Raw genomic sequence first — 22,778 nt, forward strand, 5'->3', positions numbered from 1 at the left:
GCAGCCAACGGCTTACCACATCTGCATCAATTCAACAGATCAATATTGGCACGGCTCAAGTCGTGGAATTCTGAATCCCAAGTCCTTTTCACTGTAATGAACGTGATTACTTGGTGAACATTGTTCAAGATGTGGAGATGCCGGTGATGGACTGGGGTTGACAATTGTAAACAATTTTACAACACCAAGTTATAGTCCAGCAATTTTATTTTAAATTCACAAGCTTTCGGAGGCTTCCTCCTTCCTCAGGAGAACGTTGTTGGATTTTCCAACAACGTTCACCTGAGGAAGGAGGAAGCCTCCGAAAGCTTGTGAATTTAAAATAAAATTGCTGGACTATAACTTGGTGTTGTAAAATTGTTTACAAACATTGTTCAAGTTATGGATACATTCAGCCGTTGTATTCAGTTTTCAGGAACATTCTAAGTTACAGATTTATTTTTTAACCATATATTTAGAAGATGACATTAGTGATTTAAGCTACCTATAAAGTCTCTATTAAACAAACAATTAGACCTATTTCTCAGACCAGAAACGGGGGCAAAAAGGTCCAATTTTGGGGGCTATGTCCTGCGCCCCAAGGCTTGAAATACGTCCAATGCCAAATTAGCTTTGGTGATACTCAGGTGTCCCTGGCACTCGTCTTAAACAGGCATTAGGCCCTTCAGAAAGTGAGCGGAGCAGGTGCCGGGCATGAACCCCTCAGTTTTTTCGGTTCATTCTGCAGCCCAACCAGTGGTACTTAAAGGGATTGCTGGAGGCTGTCAACAGAAAGGTAAGTTTTTTTCTCTTTAACTTACCTTAATGTGGAGTCAGGAATAGGAGGAGTGCTTCTTCTGGCTCAAACATACTCATGTTCACCTCCCCCAACCTACCTGAGGGCCACCGCTGACGTCACACCCAGCCCAAATTGGTGAAGAGGAAACCAGCGAGCTGCCTCAGGAGGCATGACAGGTGCCTGCAGCTCACCAGAATTATTCAAATGAGGCCCAAGGCCCAATTTTGAATGAGCCTCAGGCCTCTGGCTTGCGCTGTGAATGCAACAACCATTTCGGGCCCTTAAATGAGCCTAAACTAATTTCTCTCCCACTCTCACTTTCATCAATCAGGGCTGAGAACTTGCCATGAATACATAATGAGGCCAAACTTGGCAAATCCAGCACAAATTCAACAAGCATTACACTTGCTGGTTCCAAGATCCCACAGTGTTAGCACTAGGATCAAAATATTTCCTTATTGTGGTAAGATTTGGCATGGTCTTCACTAAGCAGATTTTTCTTGCTATACAAAAGCAAAATACTGTGGATGCTGGAAAACTGAAATAAAACAGAAAATGCTGAAAACACTCAGCAGGTCAGGCAGCACCTGTGGAGCAAGAAACAGAGTTAACGTTTTAGGTCGATGACCTTTCATCAGACGTGCTGAATGTTTCCAGCATTTTCAGTTGTTCCTGTACATTTGCCCAAGAGCAAGGGTCATTCCGAACAACCTGTTTCAATTTTATTAGACTTCATCCCAGACAACTAGAGTGCCATTAGCAAATATAATGGAAACCATTCTAATGAGCAGGCTGGAGGAGTAACTGTACAGCAATAACTTAGGAAACCGCGAGCATGAATTTAAAAGGGGAAAGGCCAAGCCCAACAAACCTCCTTAACAAAAAAAAGTAGATAGTGCAACTCCATTTTGTACTGTTTGGACTTTGAGAAAACTGAAAAACTTCCAGTTAAACTTAAAAGCTGAGGGAATCAGAGGAAGAACATGGGCCTCAATTAGAAATTAATTCAAAAATAGGAAATAGTGTACGTGCAAGGGAAGCAGACTGGAGGAAGTTGCTGAATGGAGTTCCACAGGGTCAGTTCTTGGACCTGTTTTTTCTAATCTACATAAGTGACCTGGACTGAAACTGGTTGTAAACTTGTCAAATCTGTGGACAACACTACAATAGGAGAACAGCAGAGACAGAGAATGCAGTTAAAGATTTGCAGAAGGATTTAGATCAGCTATGCAACAGGACAGACAAATGAAATTTAATATTAATAAATATATAGTATTACAATGGAAAAAATTGTGTGGCACAAATACAGAATGGATGGGATAAAATCAGCATAAGACTGAGAAATAGATAAAGGAAGAGAGTACACTTATCACTTTCAGAGCCTAGGTAATGTGGTACGGTAATTAAGAAGCAAATAGAATGCTGGGCTATATGGCCAGAAGAGTACAGTAAAAGTCTACAGAGGCTATGCTGAGGCTTTACAATGAACTGGTCAGGTAACACGAATTAATTCTGGTCACCACATGCAAAAAGGACGTTCCTGCACTGGAGAGGGCAGAGAAGAGTGCACACAAGTATAATAGGGATGAACAATGAGGAAAAATTAGAGACTCTCAAACATATAATGCAGAGAGAGGAGGAACATCATCAAGTTATATGAAATGTTGAGGGCATAGACATACAAGGTGAACAGAAAAGGCACAAGAGGGACTTGTCTGAGGGCTGATTCTAAGTTCCGAGTTTGGTACCATTTAGGACCTGTATACAAAGATTGCTCCTTTCTGAACAATGACAATTTATTGAGCCTCTTCGGAGTGTGCAAAGCATCCTGCAAGATGTGATGACAGGTATGGAGGAGTGCACCACTAATATCTCTGTAGTGTTGTTTGACAGCTTCACAGAACTGCAAAGCACCCTGCAGCACATGGCATCTCCAGAGGTACTGCAACATAGCCCCATCCCCTTAACAGGAGTCTTATGCAAAGCCCTGGGCTCTTTCTGGAATCGATGATTTAGGGATCTTGGGCTCCAAAGTCAGTGAGTCAATTCTGCCTGAATTTTCCCTTCCCTCCCCGTGGCAGGAGTGCTGCTGTCCCCTTAACAAACATGTGGCTGAAGAACTGGTGGGACATAGCTCAATGAGAACAACTAATATTTGGCCTCTATCTGCAACTGCAGAAATACCACGCAGTATGGGCTCCATTCCAGAGGGCTCACTGAGCATATATCATAGCCCTCCCTGCAAATATACCTAAATCACCTCCCAGGAGGAGAAAGTGGACCAGCAAAATCACCCAGCGACCCTGCCCAAGAGGACTATGAATAGGCAAAGACCCTCCCTGCCATACCGAACTGAACCCCAGGGATCAAGAAGAAACTGTACAACCATGCCAAAAAACCTTCATGCATCAATGTACCATCCTGCAAGCACCATGTCATCAAAACATGCAATGGCTTCAAATATTGTGTGCATGTAAACTCTTGAATATACAATTAAAAAAATTAAAATAAAATTCAAGTGCCACTGAAATCATGGCAATTCCAATTTCTAACCCAATGGGATACAAGAAGTTAATAGTCACTTGCTGCAATTGCAAAGCACCAGTCATCTCTGGCCAATTTATAATTAATAATTTAATGCTCGCCTTTTACCAAGGAAACAAACTAACAATCTAGACACAGTCGATGTTGCATGCTATTTGATTCCTACATTAGAGAAGACCTTTGAGAGACTAATGGTCACACTGAAAGATATATCTCAGTGTTAAATTACCACTTGATCAGGAAGAGCTTTAAAAGTTCATTATTTTACTTTGTACATAGAAGATTGATTATTGTGTCCATAAAGAATCAATTAATTCAACCTATATTTGGAAGCATCTTCACATTTATTCCTGCAACTACAAACACCCTCTGCAAACAAACTTCTGCAATTTGAAACTGAAATTATTGCCTTTTCTAATGATTTTCCAACATAAATAGCTTGTGTACGCAACAAGTTTATGTAATGACAAATCCCGCCCAGGAATGGTGCTATGGAAACTTATTTTAGAAGATAAATATATTTATTTCATCCTAGGGATGGGCGATAAATGACGACCTTGGCAGCAACGTCCACATCCTGATAACTAGTGCAAAAGGATTTCAGCTTGATCGACCTACCTATATATGTGATTGCACAGCACCACCTGCTGGTAATATTATAAATGAACACTGTTGTCATTTAAAGATTTTTTTTGTGCACCTGAGAGAGTTTTAATGGAATAAAATCATCATAGGATTAACTAAACGATTGATGGGCCCATCCAGCTTACTCCGATAGAAATCTTTTTCCTATTTGGCCTCTACTATGCTCCAGCACCTGGCCTACATCATCCCATTCTCCTCCACTGCCTCCCTCACCCCAAAACAAAAAACAGGAATTTGTCCATTTCCTTATACGGGACCCTGCATTCACCCTGCTCCGTGTTATTTTATTCCAGGTGCTTATAAAAAAGAGGCTAAAGTACAAGTCATGTCACACTCGTGCTTTCCTGAGCTTCGAATCATGAGTCACAATTATCCCCACCTGGTTCCACACCAATTCTTTCAAATTCTAACTTAATAATTCTCTTATTAATTTTAAGAACAGGAATAATGTCTTTTTTGATGAAGGTGTAAACCCCCTTATTGTTCCCAAGACACATTACTACTACTTCTCTCAAGGCCAGCTCTAAAGGAAGTTCCTAATAAAGATGGTCCAGTGATGACTCTCATCACGTCCACTGGCAGCTGTCCAGCATCTCCCCTGGGGAAAGACCAACAGCTCAACTGAGCAATAATTAGTGATCCTAAGTTTGTGGCCTTTCTCTCCAGTATTCCAAAATGCGGCACCACTTAATCTTTTTTCAAATAAGAATCTATTGGTTTTCAAAACTGTCCTTGTAGCTCAATAGATCTAAATGCAGGAATCAATCTGATCATCTTTCGTTGTTTCCTTTCAAATGCTCCTTTGGTGACCAAAATGAGACACAATAGTGTCAGTTGATCGCACTCTTGCTTCTGAATCAGAAAGTTGTGTGTTCCACTAAGGACTGGAGTACATAATCTACACTCACATTTCAGTGCAGCATAAAGGACTGCTGCACTGAGGTATTAAACTTGGGCCACATTCTGGTCAGGTGGATGTAAAAGATCCAATGACACCATTTGAAGAGCAGGGGGTACTGTTGATGTATTGGCCAACATTTCTCCCTCAGCTAAAACCACCAATAAAGAAAAAAGACACTTGTGGAAGTATAAACAAATGAATTAATGTATGCTGACTGAAGGCTGGATAGATATAGAAGATAAGCAGCAATTTGAGAAATATGTTTCCATTTCAACAGAGGATGCTACACAGAGCAAAACTACAATGTTACAATGTACTTGGCATTGTACATTATGTTCTGTGTTTTAGCATTCTAGTATGTCCAACAAGTGAAAGAAAAAAAACATCATTTATATAGTACCTTTCACATCCAAAGCACTTCGTAATCAATGGATTACTTTTGAAGTGGTTACTTTTGTAAACAAATGATGCAAAATGCACTTGCTTAATACCATTCCTATCTCCTTTTTTCATCAATGAAATGATTTAGAGCGAAGAATGCTATTTCATTCAATGCTCATTATATCAAAATTATCACACACAACAAAAACAGAAATTGCTGCAAGTACACAATAGGTCTTTCAGAATCTGTAAAGAGAAAGGTTAAAACATTTCAAGTATGTACCCTTCATCAGAACTGAGGACTGAAAGATGAACAGTTCTCAGTTCCCATGAAAGGTACACACTCATAAGATTTACCTGCCTTTTCTTTTTACAAATGCTAACTGACCTGCTGTATATTTCCAGCATTTCCGGTTTTTAATTCAGATTTCCAGCATTTGCAATTTTTTTTGTTTTTATACATCATAATATTAGTGCTACGCATAATACCTCCCACCCAAAGGGCAGGGCAACTGGCATACAAAATATATTTTTCTAGCTACCCCATAACTTATTCCTTATTCATTCTGTTGCATATTCTTTCTAGGAGGGTATTTGACTATAAATACAAAAACAAATTATAACTCTTGTCTAGAAGACGTTCCTACATTACAAGTGACTACACTTCAAAAGTAGGTCATTGGCTGAAAAGCACTTCGGGGCATCCTGAGGTCATGAAAGGCACTACTGAAATGCAAGTTATTTAACTTTGGGCATCGCCACTTCAAAAAGTCACTGATACTTTGATGACAATTCCACAATGATTCTGCAACTTAAGGCTCTACATTTATGAGAAAGAACTCTCAGAGCTGAACTTGTTTTTATTAGAGAAAAGATCGAGGGGATGGTAAAGTCTTCAGGGTCACGTTCATCAACTAAGATATTATCAATTTACGCAGCACAAATAATCACATTTACTAATAGTCACACAATAGCCTATTTACAATCTACAGTCTTCCAGCAATAGCGAAATGTGCAGGTGACATTAGAATTCATGAAGGAAAAAACCTTAGCCCCGATTTTATCCTAAACCGCCCGGCGGGTTTGGGTTGGGATCGGGCCGTGCGCCCGTTTGACACTGCCCGATTTTACTCTCTATTAACTTCAATGGAGAGTAAAATCAGACAGGGTGTAAAACGGGCATCTGACCCGAACCCGCCCCATTCCCACCGGGCAAGTTAGGTTAAAATCAGAGCTCTTGGTCCCTGACTAAACGATAGAATGATTCACCCACAATGAGTGCAGCTCTCTTCCTTGTGACAGACCGTTGTGAACTAATGGATTGAGAATTAAGATGTAGACAAAGCTCGAAGATCAACTATTCTCAGTCATTCCATTTATTAGATGCACTTTTTAATTTCATTAATTTCTAAACAAACATTCAGTGTAAGATTTATTGTCACAGCTATTTGTTGGCTGAACACAGGACTGGTATGGTACTTACCTGGAGGCAATGCAGTTCTAATAGTTATCTACTAATCTTCAAGCAGTCTTGATATTCTCTGACATGTCAGTCTTTCATTACCAGACTAAATGCTTACCTGTCATGGAACTTTCTGATGTAGACAGCTGCTCTCTGAGCTTCTCCACATCATCTGGATGAACCTGGTCATACAAGGTGCTTCCAAACCATTCAGACTGTGGATGGTTTAAAACAGGTGTAACAGAGTCTGAAACATAGATGACTCTTCCAGTCTCAGATGTAGCTACAAAAAGGAATCCATCTGCTGCCTCCAAAATAAGATGCTTCAATTCCTTGAAAGAAAGAAATGCAGAAAAATAAAACACTTTGCAATATCTAGTGAGTTGCATAACTCAAGCATCTGTTATGATGTACCATAAAACTATTAATAGCTTATTCTCGATCATGCACAGATTTAGAGAAGACACATTTCAATAGATTGAAAGTAAGTTCTCCATTTCCTTTGTGTACCTTTTGCGCCTATTGCCATTTGTGTAGCGCTCTTTTAATCTATAAATGATATGCTATCCACACACTGTTTATATTCAGCAAGTACGTCACAGGCCATTTTTTTTTGACTGCCCCTTTAGAATAAAACTGCACGGTACAAGCAACTCTCATGGTGTGGAGGCGGTGAGGGGGACATGAGGAATTGATACCGTGTAATCCGGTTTAAAACACTTGAGAAAATCAAATTGCTAGAGATCATTTTTCTCTAATCACAATTGAAAAATGTGATTAGCTGCAAAAATGCATATCCTTTGAAGATCCTCAAAATTAGCGGTCGGATATAAATGTTATAATTTCAGTAAAGTTGGGAATCTCATGGATCTTTAGCAGGAGTAACTTTCCAGACAAAACTAATGTTAGTAAATACTGCCTCTTTGAATATATATGCGTCCCTAGACCAAGTTCATCTGATTATTTTCCCCCTTTTTGTGGAGGCGTAGAATGAACCATCACTTACAAGTTCGACAATTACAAGTTTTGTTCTGCTCGTGGTCATGTGCACCTTTACCAGAGCTCCTGCATCTAGTGGTGTAAGTGTGGGCTATTTGGGTCAAGTTGCCTCCAAGGTGACAGGCCTGGCAATTCCTACTTGGTAAGCCAGGCAAGGTCTGCAGTAATGCGGGGCACAGTTGATTAATAAGCTAAGCTGGCTGGTTAACCAAATTTGGAAGCATACAGCTATCACTGGAAGCCAGGTCTCTTCTCACTGGGGCCCAGATAACACTGCAAGCCAATGTTCTAACAGGCAGGGAGGTCCTCATTGCACAAACAGCAGAAAGCCTACCAGTGTCCTGTGCTGGTAAGCTGCCTCAGTTCCATTCGGGGTCCTGAAGGCTTACTTCTTGCCAATGTTTGCCCAAGTGCTCTGAACTTCACTAAGAGGGGTGAGTTCTTATGGGCAGAACTTGTGCACTCCACCTCACACAAACAGAAATTCTACTTGTGTATATTTCTTAGTAGCTTGGTTTGGATACTTGGAAACATGTTAATGGATTTCTACATCTGTCAGTCACCTGGCTGACAAAAAAAATGGAATCCAGTGGTGGCGCTGCTCCTCTATCTCACTTCATACTTTGGACACACTTTAGCAGTAGACCAGGCATTCGTTGACTTTTAAAATGCATACTCTTATCTCCAGACAGCCTTAAGATTAGGAGATAAATATACTGAATCTATTCCAGACTCACTCAAACTCTCTAAGTTCTTATTTTGCTTGTGCATACAACAAGAGCTCTGGATATCCCTTGCCTAGAAAGGGAAAACCTATGAGAAAAGTTCTAATCTCTTCTACTCTTCTCCACGAGTCCTGTATTTTCCGGTGATATTGTCCCTAGACTGCTGTTTCTTCCCCTCTTATTACAAAAATATTGAGAGCAACCGTAGGTGGTGTTCTCTAACCACTTAGTCTTGCAACACAAAATTAACTCTCCTGGTTGATCTTCAACTTAGAAATTTTGACACTGCATTAATTTCTTCCACTTTCTCTTCACATTCGTTTACAAGCAGACATTTTGGAGCAGGATTGGGAGTCCATATTGGAAACTCCAATTGCATGGCTATCTAGGCCTCTTTAGATTATCCTTGGCACTATCCTAAACCCTCAGTATATCAAATCCTCTATAACCAAAAATATATTCTAAACTCAACAGACTTGTTGGTATATAAACCAATTACTTTCTACTTTCCTATCTTAACCATTTTTAATATCTTTTTCTCATCATGTAAAGATTGTGTGGGGTTAAGAAACAAGTTACCAACGGGGTTCTAATGTCAGATATCAGTTGGCGAACACCAATTAACCCGGAGAGGGAAATCATCCAATTAAAGTGGCCACATTTTTGGTTCAGCTTTAGAGGTATGTGGACATGTTGCCCAGAGATCTAGGTTGGAACTGGTCCCTATCAATTTCTTTATCAAATCCAGCAGCTACACAGTAATGTGGAGTTTTGTCTTCCATTAGCATCAGCAACAATGTGGCATCATGGTCAGGCTGTTGTGAGTCCCACCCTTCTGCGTCTGTAGCCCTCTTAGGCCACGAGTAGTGGGCATCTCCTCGTAAGTGCAACCAATCTGTTTTAAGACATAACAATGGCCGACGATTCTTTTCCCTAGGCCCAAACAATGGCAACCGACAAGATTACTGAAACCCTCCCTCATGGTTATCTGTATTCATTCTCCAAGACTATCTACCCCCAACTGCAAACCCTGGATATAAGGTCCTGGTCAAGCACAGTATGAATCAGAACATTCTAGAGCAATACTCCTGGGTCACTAAGGTTTCCACTGCTGGACTGTAGTGCATCAAACTGTTTATCCAAAGCATTACATGTGTCTGAGATGGAGGCATTCAGCAGAAGATCTCAGAAATGGATGTCTTCATCTAATTAGTAACTCTTCCACCAGTCTACATGATAGCCTTAACATTCTGCATATAGCACCATCGCCTCCCCCCAACATGTGAAAATGGGGCCAATCATTGCACCATTTGGACCTCTCATTTATGATACCTATAACCTTCCACTGGCCTCTCCAAACTACTCTGAACCAATGTGGATTCTATCTCCTCCATGCTTAATGAGTCTTCTATGCTTGACTCACAGAGCTGTGGAAGTGCAGGTGTCTCCATTTTCATGCTGGAGACTGGTACAGTAACAGTGGATGTGAGTGTCTTCTAGTACAGTGTGAGATACAGTGGTGTTTGAACGTCTGGATAATTCAGGTTTTTCCATGAAGAGAATACGAGAGCAGATGTTAACCGGTTATTAAAAGTTAAGGCAAATTTCACAAAAGGCTCTGCCCCCAGCGCAGTCTCACTCAACAGGACCATCAATCGGAAAATAGGACATGGAGGTCAGTGCAGCCAATTCATAACAATTCAAATTTACCGCTGATTAAAATCTGACCCCCATTCCTGTCAAGTGATGCAAAACTCAACTGAGTGTCTGTAAGTTCACAGTAAGGCAATTTTAAGTACTGCGAAACAGATACGATTCATCATAATCCACACCATGGTAGATGAGAATGGCTCCTAACTTTTACTGCAGATCATACTTCTCTTTAGATCAGGCATGGAAAAATATGACATACAAGGGAAGATATTCCGTAAGCCTCAAGATTTTCAGGGTGAATTCTACAATAGCTTCTCTTAACAAGGGTATCACCAAGTCTTGAACAAATGCAGATCTTGCCTGATTTTGCCCTTCACATTATGGAATCACTTCCTGACATCTTCCCACTTTTTAAATGAGTATTGCTCACAGCGTTGATGCCGAGGGGGAGGTGGGATGTGTGTGCGTGCGTATTTGGGATAGGAGAGTTTTAGGAACCATACGTCCAAAGTCACCTGTTCGTCCCAAGCATGGTACACTTACATCATGTCTCAAATTACTCGTACTGAATCCCAAAATGTTATTTTCTGAAAGAAATCTAACTATTTTGCATTTGAATAAATCAATATTAACTGCTTCCACCATCTCCCAAGGGAGCCTGTTCCATTGATTGACCATTTGTTTACTAAAATATTGTTTCCGCTGATTAGTCTTGAATTTACTCCCCTTCACGCGCAGGCCGTGATCAATTTAACCTCTGACAGTGAAATGTGCCTTTTGGGTGAATCTCCAGCCACAGCGCTAAAGTTTCCAATCAGCTATCTATATTTGCAAAGATTCCTTTTATAGGGATCAGGACACTCACTTGCTATTCATTAAGGTGGTTAATTTTAATTCCTTAATATGCCCCCTTGGCTGTTAAACTTACACTCTAGTGCCCCCAGAAAGATCGATCATCTACATTGTAGGATTTTTTTTATGGCTCTAATGAGCTTCCTACATAGCATCTTAATGGACAAATACCAGATCACAATGTTCTGGATAAAGTTACAGAGAGACAATCTTCCTTTTAAGACATTTTGTGATGTCAACGTGTCGGAGGTGTCCCCTATGTGGCAATCCCACACCTACCCAAAATATAAAGATCTCCACTCATGCATCTTTCTTAAATTAATTAATTTGCAGTTCCTGCAAAATCACGTGTAGAAAACAGGTGTCTAAAGGAATATTTCTTTCAAAAATGAAGACCCTACTGGATAATCTTTTTGCTTCTACAAATCACATCCTCTACACACCACTGAAGACCGATAAAGTAGCCCTCAGAACCAAAAGCAAGGCAGCCTGCAGGGGAACAGGAATTCCACCACTGACCTGCCAAATGAAGTGTCTGCTATAACTGCTAAGTCCATTATTTCAGGTAGCTGTTTTACATATTATCTACAATCCCATTCCAGGGACACCTACGAAGCAGCAGTGGAACAACTTTTCATGGTCTCTTTGGGCTTCTTGTTAGCTAGACTGTAACAAATGTGTTCAACAAGTCACGTGGCTTACAATGCACCTTACATCCATAAAACAAATTCCTCTGCCAATCTTTTTATCAGTAAAATGCTGGCTTACTACACAATGGAAGAATGATTCGTGACAATCAAAATTAAGGATTATTTGTTGGCCCAAAGGAAAATGGGATATAACTTTTAACAGGAAGCCCTAGTGCATTCTACATACCACACAGCTGATGGGGTGGGCTGCTTGGGGGCATGATGGATCCAGTAGGTTTGCTTTACTTTTGCCTAAATGGGGGCTGCAGTCCAGGTGGTCAAGACAAGCCCTCACCACCCCTCCCCAATGAAACTTAGGACATTGGGGAGATTCTGAGCAAAGGACTATATATTAGCTTGTCTCAGTTATCCAGTACCAATCACAGTTAAAAGGTTGTGGGTTCAAGTCCCACTCCCGGGCTTCAGTGTATAATCTAGGCAGACAGCTTCAGTGGAGTACTGAGAAAATGCTGCATTGTTGAAGGTGGTGTGTTTCGGATCAAACATTAAACCAAGCTCTATCAGCCTGTTCAGGTGGACATAAGAGTCCATGGCACTATCCAAGGGAGTTCTCCCAGTGCCCTGGCCAACATTATTCGATCAACTAACACTACCAGAAAACAGATTAGCTGGTCACTCAACTCATTTGCAATCAGACCATGCTATGCACAATTGGCTAAAGCACTTACTTACACAACAGCAACTGCCCTTCAAAGGTAATTCATTGGTTGGGAAACACGTCCTTAAGACTTGATAAGGTGCTATATAAAAGCAAATTCCTTCTTTCAATTTGCTGGAGCAGAATTCTCCAGGATCGACATATTCAGACCCTGGACTACCCTGACCAACAACACATTGAAAAGTCTTACCACCTGATCGTGTGGCATTGAGTCAATGAAACCTGGAATTTCATTATCCACTGCACCAGACTTGAGCTCCAATTTGTTCTTTGGAGGTAGAATCTACATTGTAATTTCCTAGGGCACAACCTATAGAACAGTTCAAGAAGGTAGCTCCTGTGCGGCTGCACCAGCAGTGGGTACATTAGCATGATTTTCTGAATTGAGGAGCTGAGGGTATCAAACCTCAATTAGAAATTGCTATCATTTAGTGGGAGGGACATTTGAGAGTCCGTGTCTTCTCAAGAACGGATGCCCTAATATCAACTAGGAGTTAAAAGGACATGGAACAGACCATAGGAATGTCAGGTGGCATAAGGATAAGCAAAGGGTCACTTGCAAACCTACTGTGGAGCTCACCCTCAGAATGGGTTACGTTCAGAGATGCCCAATGCATTTATATCGCGCCTTTCACAAACTCAGGACGTCCCAAAGGGCTTTACAGCTAATAAAGTACATTTGAAGTGTAGTCATGGCTGTAACGTAGGGAAAACGTGGCAGCCAACTTGTGCACAACAAGGTCTCCCAAATAGCAATAGAGAATGAACAGATAATCTGTTTTAGTGATGTTGGCTGAGGGATAAATGCTATCCAGGACACCGGGGGGGGAGGGGGAAACTTGCCTGCTCCTCTTCAAGTAGTGTCATGGGATCTTTTACATTCATCTGAGAGGGCAGACGGTTTAACATCTTATCCGACAATGCAGCACTCCCTCAGTACTGCACTGAAGTGTTGGCCGAGATTATGTGCTCCAGTCTCTGGAGTGGGACCGGAACCAACACCCTTCTGACTCAGAGCCAAGGCTGACACTTGTAAAAATGCTCCTAACTATGCTTCACCAACAAAAACTATCTGCCCAAGACTGCACTGTGCCACCAGAGGTCATTAACACTTTGAAGAGCCAGTCCCCTAAATAGCAGCCAGCACCAAGCCTTCTGTTTGCTGGCACTGGTGGAGATTTTCTTTTCCCACTAAAACATCCTGCTACCAGTCAGCTGGAGACTCCATGATTCTGGGGTCAAGGCAAAAAAGGTCTCGACAAACTTGTCTTGAGGGCCACTTAGTAGCAGCTGAAGAAGATTGCATAAATTAGATCCCAACCCAAGTAGACATAGCAATCACAGCGAATTCAAAGACAGTGCAGTGGATGTGACTAGTATTGAAGAGTGGGGAGGAGGTGGCATTTAGTGTTAACTGCTTCATAGATGGAATTGAGCTGGTTGTGTGAATGGAATTTCTAACTTCTCTAAGGATGCCTTTCCCCCTGCAATGTAAAGCTCAGGCTGACATTGCAAGTACAGGTACCGTGCCATGTACAGAGGCATCTAAGACAACTATCATGGTCACTGGGTGCACTTTAGAATTTAACATTAAGTTCAATGCCATTTATCACCATTAAAAAAAATGTCTTTGAAATAACTTTTGAAAATGACAATGATGAGAAGATTATGAAATGTGAAATATTATATTGGAAATTCCAATGTGAGCTCCGTGAGAGTTTCAGACAAATAGCCCCTTCCTCCTTTTTCCTAACATATACACATCAGAAATTTGTATTGGGAGTTACCATTCATATCTAGGGTTTTATTTACAATGCCTAAATTAGCTTGCATTTGCTAGCCCAGTCAAAGTGATTATCAATAGCTAGCCAAGCCAAATCAATCATAGCAAGACCACATTATGGCAATGAGTGAAGGGTAACTTAACTTCTATTTATCCAAAGTTATCAAAGATCAAATAGGACACAGATGCATTAATTACCACTACTTTATTTCAAAATTAGCAACACCACAAAGTTAGATATTGATGATTACAGTAAAGAAATTGATATCTAATATCAATCAACATAGTCTAAATCATAGTTGCGAGATTAACTGAAGTGCATCACAGTATCTCAACATTAGTTAGATTTTGTTAAGTAACAGTATAATAAGTTACAAGTTCAAGATTACGGTATGGCTTATCAAAGTTAATTTTATGGTCTGTATTCAACAGATCTGGTATGTTGCTAGTATTAAGGTTGTCCCTTAATTCAACCTCTTCCTTCATAGTTGGTTGGCTGCTGTGACATTGGGCTGTTCTGCCATCCTCTGGGATGCTCAGACGTCACCGTTGGGGACACCTGCGGCAAGTCATGGTCAGTGTCTTCTTTCTTTGCTCGCCGTTTTCTCCTCCTAGCTTAACTAAACTTGCACATGTTACTTTTCTGTTTTGTTTTACTGCATTTTTCTCTGCGCTTAGAGATTAAGCAAACAGCTGTGATGCACTTTACAGTATCTTTATTTTTGTTTGATTGAACAATTAACCACTTAACATTCCAGCTCTCTCTCTCTCTAGTATTTAATCAAAGATCTCTCTCAGCATTTGAAGAAACTTTAAAAACTCTTTGTAGCTTTCTTCAAACTTCGCTCTACCATTTCTCAAACCATCTTTTGTCTCAGAAAACTTCTGGAAAATGCAAAGCAATGACCCTATATACTTTAGCTATCCTAAAGGTAATCCCACTAAGAGACATGACCAATAAGTCATCCATTCAAATCACTTGAACCTTTTTGCAAGGTGGCATTAAACTGGACAGACACACATCAGAAACTATGGCCTGGAACTTGCTCCAAAAATAACAGCCGAACAGCGCAAATGGAAGTGCAACTCCACACATGCACATTCAAAAGCACAAATCTGGAAGGTGCTCTACCAGGAGCCCTGCTCGTCCGAAAGCTGTGTGGAAAGGAAAGCTCACCGGTGAAATGAATGGACTGGCGTGATGTTGCTCTCCTGCCCAGTTGAAAACTAACTAATCTACACAGAAAAAGGTACACTCATTTTTTAGGTCTAAGCTAACTTTTAACGGCGTGGTAAGCCTTAATGACTGCCAAAAAACCTCTCTGGCACTGAAAATTAAAAACGTGAAGTCTCATTCCATCCGATCTTAATTGTTGTTGGACATTTAAAATTTTTTAAAAATATATTTTTTAAACCTTTTTTCAGTCTCTTGTCTGTCTTTTAATTAAATATTTCTTACCCTCTCTTTATTTCGCTTTCTCTAACTGATTTTACATTGAATTTATTGTAGCTTTCACTTCCTGGTTCTTTGTCCGCGTGGCTTGTCAAGGACGCTTCAATCTGATTGAGAGATCCTTTCCCCGCTCACACACGTCACAGATTCCCAGGAGAAGACACTGCACTTTTTGCAGCTCACAATTAGAGGAAGTTCCCGCATTAAAGCCCATGGAACGTTTGTGGGCAAGTTTAACTAATGAGAGGCGGGCGCCATTCGTTTGCTGCTCAGAGCAAATTCCGGGCCATTAACTATAATTGCTCAGTTCCCATTAGTTTCACAAAGAACAGACCTTCTATTAAATGTTTCCCTCCCGTTTGGTTGGCACACAAATCATAAGGGAGGCACCTTTCATGACATCAAGGTTCCCTCGAGGGCTGTTAGCCATCTATCTGAGCACAATGACAGATGAGTGTATTGGTCTGCTTCTTTGTCAGATCCTGTTCAAGAGTGGCAGTGGAGTTTTAATTAGATATATGTGCTGCACCAGCATGTTTATCTGTACTCAGGATTTCCCAGCATGCAAGAATTTCCCTTTTAACTTTTCCCAAATGCCTGCATTGTGTTCAGGATGACTAGTTTTAATTTTTTAAAACAACCAGTTCGAATTGATGATAAATACCACCAAACAATCAAGCAATAGTAATCAAAATAAACATTTGAGATGGAGTACTAATAAGCATCTATGTGAAAAACTGACACTCGAGAGCAGGGCATGTCCTTGTAGAGGTTTTGGGAATACATCTGGTCACATAGGATTCAGGATCATGACATCAAGAAAAACTTCCTTAAAAAAAGGAAGCTGCTCTTTTATGCAATCTTTTCCTGGAATATTGTGACCCTGTGCCAGTTCACTACAGCAATATGTGGAGGGCACAATGTGTACATGCTATTGCCTCCCAGCTAAATGCCCACATCTCCCAAACCCCTTGTTCAAATCCCTTCATCCCAGTTTCTGCCCTTCTCGCAGCACCATGGCAGTCCTGGCCAATGTCACCAATGACTTGCTCTATAGCTATGACTAACACGTTGTCCCTGCTTGTTCTTCTCAACCATTCCGCAGTACTTGATACAGTTGGCCACATTGGCTCCTCCATTCTTCATATTTTTTGGGGCCCTGGATGAGATCAGCAACTCATCACAGACCAGGAATAGGATGTGGGACCTTCTTGGTTGTCAGCTAGTCTCATGCATAAAACTGTACCATTTCAGTTTGAATTAAATTTAGTACTATTTGGAAAACATGCCATTGTGCTTAACTAAACAGATACAGATGGCTAGATTCAAATGTGTAAAAAGTAAATGATGGCTGTTTTCTTAGTAGCTTCAGGGTTCATCGCCTAACTTTTAATAGAATTTCTAAACCTAACACTAACCTTTTCCGTTAGGAACGAAGGCTTGTAAGCACCATCAGTGGAAGTATTTCCTGTTCCCCTTAAAGACTTCATATGAGACACAGCCATGCGAAGAATGGTCAGTTTATCAGGTTTGCGTGCTAAAGCACTGCACGTTGGCACCATGTCAGACAATTCTGTGATGTAGGCAGTCATCTTGTTTCGACGCCGTCTCTCAATTTCACTGTGATTCTCTCTGCAGATTATAACATGGTATCGATTATAGTATTGATAAACTATAAAAGGAAAATCAGAAAATGGAAAACAATCCAGTTACAGCTGCCAGTAAATGATTTCCTGTGACACTCAGGTTTCGGGATTTCTGACTACACTGCCACGGAAAGGCCTCGGTGTAATAAATATTAAAAATGCTACTGAGTTAAACTCAGCTCTCGGGTTAAATTTAGAGGACAGCAGGGATGGGAGATATAGTTTAGAACTCAGACCAGGTGTCTCAACCAGTGTGCTCCAGACAATGAAAACTAGTTTTGAAATTTTAGTCATCATTCATTCCTATCCTGGTTGAGATGACTCGATTCATTTGAGCTCAGCAGGGGTAGTAGCCTGGGCGATATGTTGAAATTCTGCTTCCTGGGTTTGGAATTAAAAGGAGGAAGAGGAAAAAAAAACATGTTGAAGGTCAGTCAGGTCTAAAGGTAGTGCATTTGATGTAGTCTAAATGGATTTTAGCAAGGTCTTTGATAAGGTCCCACATGGCAGACTGGTCAAAAAAGTAAAAGCTCATGGGGTCCAAGGAAAAGTGGCTAGTTGGATCCAGAATTGGCTCAGTGGTAGGAAGCGAAGGGTATTTTTGTGACTGGAAGGGTGTTTCCAGTAGGGTTCCACAGGGCTTCAGTTCTAGGTCCCTTGCTTTTTGTGGTATATATTAATGATTTGGACTTAAATGTAGGGGGCATGATTAAGAAGTTTGCAGATGATACAAAAATTGGCAGCATGGTTGAAAGTGAGGAGGAAAACTGTAGACTGCAGGAAGATATCATGGACTGGTCAGGTGGGCAGAAAAGTGGCAAACGGAATTCAATCCAGAGAAATATGAGGTAATGCATTTGGGGAGGGCAAACAAGGCAAAGGAATACACAATAAATGGGAGGATAGAGAGGTGCAGAGGAAGTGAGGGACCTTGGAGTGCATGCCCACAGATCCCTGAAGGTAGCAGGACAAGTAGATAAGGATGTTAAGAAGGCATATGGAATACTTTCCTTTATTAGCTGAGGCACTGAATATAAGAGCAGGGGGGTTATGCTAGAACTGTATAAAACACTGGTTAGGCCACAGCTTGAGTACTGCGTACAATTCTAGTCACCACATTACAGGAAAGATGTGACTGCACTAGAGAGGGCACAGAGGAGATTTACGAGAATGTTGCCAGGACCGGAGAATTTTAGCTATGAGGAAAGGTTGGATAGTCTGGGGTTGTTTTCCTTGGAACAGAGGAGGCTGAGGGGTGACTTAATTGAGGTGTACAAAATTATGAGGGGCCTAGATAGAGTGGATATGATGGACCTATTTCCCTTAGCAGAGAGGTCAATAACCAGGGGGCATAAGTTTAAAGTGATTGGTAGAAGGATTAGAGGGGAGCTAAGGAAAAATGTGTTCACCCAGAGGGTGGCAGGAGTCTGGAACTCACTGCCTGAAAGGGTGGTAGAGGCAGAAACCCTCATCACACTTCAAAAGTACCCGTTGTGCACCTGAAATACCATAACCTACAAGGCTACGGGCCAAGTGCTGGAATGTGGGATTAGGCTGGGTGGCTCATTTTCGGCCGGCGCCAAAGGATGGGCCGAATAGTCTCTTCTCTGAAGGCTGCTAGTAAGCAGCCTGTCTTGGGAATTCTGAGCAGGTCAGTTTTCCCAGCTAGAAGCTGACCCACAAGGAAATAAAACAAAAAGTGAATATTCCAATTGCTATTCGGGATACCACAGTGTATTTTTTGTTGTTTTGTGTTCTTCCAGGAAGTGTTGTAGAAGTTGTTTATATAAAAAAAAGTCTAAAATTGCTACTTTTGTTCAATCACGTATATCCTATTGAATAAACCAGCTTCTTGATTTATCATTTACGTTATCTTACCAAAGGGTTCATCATTTCCACCTACTGAAAGATTGGAGAATTGTGTGTGCAAGTTCCCGCTGTCCAGTTTATTTGACAAGGAGGACACATTGTTCCAACCCCTGGTTTACACTATCATATAGATAGATATAGGGTAGTGCAAGTTAACTCTGGAACGCAAGTGGCATGAGGTCCACTTATGGGAGTAATTTGTGTCAATAAGCCTGTGAGAATATCTATGGTAGCTTTTACATTTTTAATGGGCCATAGTTGATATTTTTTTCAAACATGAAAAGCACTTAACAAAATTGTGTAACTGAAATTCAAGTCATTAATTCATTCTAAAAAGTATTTGCATATTTCTTATTTATATAGTACTTACTTCATAATGCCTAATTCCCTATATAAATGAAGCATGTAAACAACATAATTTAAAAAAGCAAACAATTATTGATTTTAATAATTCTGCACAACCAACGTTTTCCATTTTACAAAAATACCGATAAACGCGCTTTGTCCTCACACACTACATGCTCTTCCATTTATTTCAACAGTTGAACTCAAAACACATCCTAGACTGAACTGGTTTACTTTTCATTACATTAGCCTTCCACCAAAACAAATTCCAGGAACTGTTATTTTTAAATACGTAATATGTTGATTTTTATACCAGATCATTATTCTATGTGACAAACAAGATTGCCTTCAGGAAAATCGAATGTGCACTGGACTGTGACGGCTGTTATTGATGGTAACAGAGTCTATAACTCAACAGATACATGTTGTATCCCATTAGGCCTGCATCTTCTGTGCACGTTATGATCTATTTCATTTTTAGTACAGTTTTGTAAACCACCTCAAAAATTAAATCAAATGGAGAATTTTAAAAATGCAAACCTTTGCTTTGACAGCAGTTCATGGAAGGAGGTACACAAAAAGCTGCATTTATATAGCACCACATCACATCTCAAACAGCTTCATGTGTAATGAACGACTGTGAACGCGGTGACTGTTATGCAGGCAAAAACATTTTGCACAAACAAAATCCCATAAAAAAGCAACAAGAGGAATGACAAATTAATCTGTTTTTGGTGGAATTGTTTGAGGGACGAATGTTGGATGTCAGGAAAACTCCCTGCTCCTCTTCCAATAGTGCCACCTAAACCACAGATACAGGCAGACAAAACCTCAGTTTAACACAACATTCAAAGGACTTCTGGCAATGCAGCACTTCATCAGTACTGTAACTGAAGAGTCAGCCTATGTGCTCTTGCCTTGGAGTGAGCCTTGAACCCACAACCTTCTGACTCAGAGGCACATGTGCTAAAAACTGAGCCAAGCTGATGTATTAAGTGTGGTTGTTTGCAACATTCATATCTGGAATCTGCATTAAAAATGTCAAAATGTTTTTGGGATATTCAGCTCATGATAGTCACCAGAGGTCAAAAAGTTATTACAATGAACCCATAAAATCTCTTCGACAGGTAACCCAACTCAATGCACCAAAACTTGCATGCTACACATGAAGTAACTTTGTCATAAATACCTCTGTACATTGTGAAAAATAACATTGCATGATATTCCATCAAAGGATCAAATTCAATATTGAACTCAACCAATATATCAACCTATGTACCAAAGATTCCTCAAGTTATATGCGCACAGAAACACCGACAGTATTGTATTTCTTTACTCCTTTAAAGGAAACGTAATCAGAGTCCATTAGAGCACAATGGTAATTCAGTACGTATAATCACCATATTTATATCTTGCAACATTTAAAGACAAAAAGCAACATCACAGAACACCGAAAAAGCCTTAATCATATGATGGTTACTGTGCCTTTCTATGCAAGTTGTCATTAATTCACATGAAAATAATTGTGTTTTTCTTATTTATAAAAAATGCTAACATGTGAACAAGATTTAATAACAGATTGTAAAACTGATTTGGGATCTTTTTGTTTTTTCCTACCTGTCCAGTTTTTCTTGTCATCAGGACTCTGATCATCTGACCTGGAAGCAAAATCAACTTTCTACGCTAGACAGAGCAAGTTGGGTTTGTGGGAAGAGGTCGCATCTATTTGCCCTGACTCGCTGCAAAACCCATTAGGGTTACTCCTACCTTGCACATTTTTCTTTATCATCAGGGGATCTGATCAGCATACCTATAAACAAAATAAGGCAGTCAATTCAAAAGGAGCTAAAAACAGATCCAATGCACACTGTACATTAGCTAGAATAATCATTGCATAACACCACAAAAAGATGCGCTCAATGATATAGTATTTAGAATTAGAAACCAACTCTGAACAATGTCACAAAGGAGGGATATAAACATTTTACACACATTATGGTAACAAAGGCCATAGAATAACAAATTCATCCAAAATCCTTCGAAAAATATATAATCATATAAGTAAAAGTGGGTCCCTTAGAGGCAGAGACAGGAGAAGTTATAATGGGGAATAAGGAAATGGCAGAGACCTTAAACAAATATTTTGTAACTGTCTTCACAGTACAAGACAAAAAAAAATACTGGAAATAATGTGGAACCAAGGGTCTAATGAGCATGAGGAACTTAAAGTAATTAAGATTAAAAAAAAGTAATGGAGAAATTAATGGGACTAAAAGTCAACAAATCCTCTGGACCTGATGGCCTACATCCTAGGGTTTTAAAAGAGGTGGCTGCAGAGATAGTGGATGCATTGGTTTTGATCTTCCAGAATTCCCTAGATTCTAGAACGGTCCCCATTAATTGGTAAGTAGCAAATGTAACCCCGCTATTCAAGAAAGGAGAGAGAGAAAACAGGGAACTACAGGTCAGTTAGCCTGACAGCAGTAGTAGGGAAAATGCTAGAATCTGTTATTAAGGATGTAGCAACATGGCACTTCGAAAATCATAATATGATTAGGCAGAGTCAAGTTTTATGAAAGGGAAATAGTGTTTGACAAATTTATTGGAGTTTTTTTTGAATGTGTAACAAGTAGGGTAGATAAGGGGGAACCCTCGGATTTAACATATTTGGATTTTCAAAAGGCATTCGATAAGGTGCCACACAAGAGGTTGTTACACAAGATTAGGGCTCATGGGATTGGTGGTAATATATGAGCGTGGATTGAGGATTGGTTAATGGACAGAAAACACAGTAGGAATAAACGAGTCATTTTTGGGTTGGCAGGTTGTAACTAGTGGGGTGCCACAAGGATCAGTGCTTGGGTCTCAGCTGTTTACAATATAGATCAATGACTTAGATGAGGGGGCCGAGTGTAATGTATCCAAGTTTGCTGATAGAAAGCTAGGTAGGAAAGGAAGTTGTGAGGAGGATGCGAAAAGGCCGCAAAGGGATATCGACAGTGGACAAGAAAGTGGCAGATGGAGTATAACATGGGGAAATGTGAAATTATCCACTTTAGTAGAAAGAATAGAAAAGCAGAATATTTTTTAAAAGGTGACAGACTAAGAAATGTTGGTATTCAGAGGGACTTGGGTGTCCTTGTACACGAAGCACCGAAAGTTAACATGCAGGTACAGCAAGCAATTAGGAAGGCAAATGGTATGGCACCCTTTATTGCAAGGGGGTTGGAGTATAAGAGCAAGAGGGTTGGAGTATAAGAGTAAGGAGGTCTTGCTTCAGTTATTTGGGTTCTGGTGAACCGCAATACACCTGCGTACAGTTTTGGTCTCCTTAACTAAGGAAGGATATATTTGCCTTAGAGGGGCTGCAACAA

General features: G+C 40.4%; 1 protein-coding gene across 3 annotated transcripts in view; it reads right to left on the reverse strand.

The window, feature by feature from the left end:
* arnt2 (aryl-hydrocarbon receptor nuclear translocator 2) overlaps positions 1-22,778 on the reverse strand; it is a 316,675-nt gene that overhangs the window by 255,749 nt on the left and 38,148 nt on the right. For 2 of the 3 annotated variants that reach the window (XM_067971628.1, XM_067971630.1), the window contains exons 3-4: positions 16,963-17,176; positions 6,830-7,043 (exon numbers count right to left, since the gene is read on the reverse strand). In XM_067971628.1, coding sequence (XP_067827729.1) covers positions 6,830-7,043; positions 16,963-17,176 — 428 coding nt within the window. Of the gene's footprint in view, positions 1-6,829; positions 7,044-16,962; positions 17,177-21,171; positions 21,215-22,778 lie in introns of all 3 variants that reach the window. The other variant, XM_067971629.1, reaches the window with a different exon arrangement.

This window comes from Heptranchias perlo, chromosome 34 (assembly GCF_035084215.1).
Source record: "Heptranchias perlo isolate sHepPer1 chromosome 34, sHepPer1.hap1, whole genome shotgun sequence".
In the NCBI taxonomy this organism is placed as follows: Eukaryota; Metazoa; Chordata; class Chondrichthyes; order Hexanchiformes; family Hexanchidae; genus Heptranchias; species Heptranchias perlo.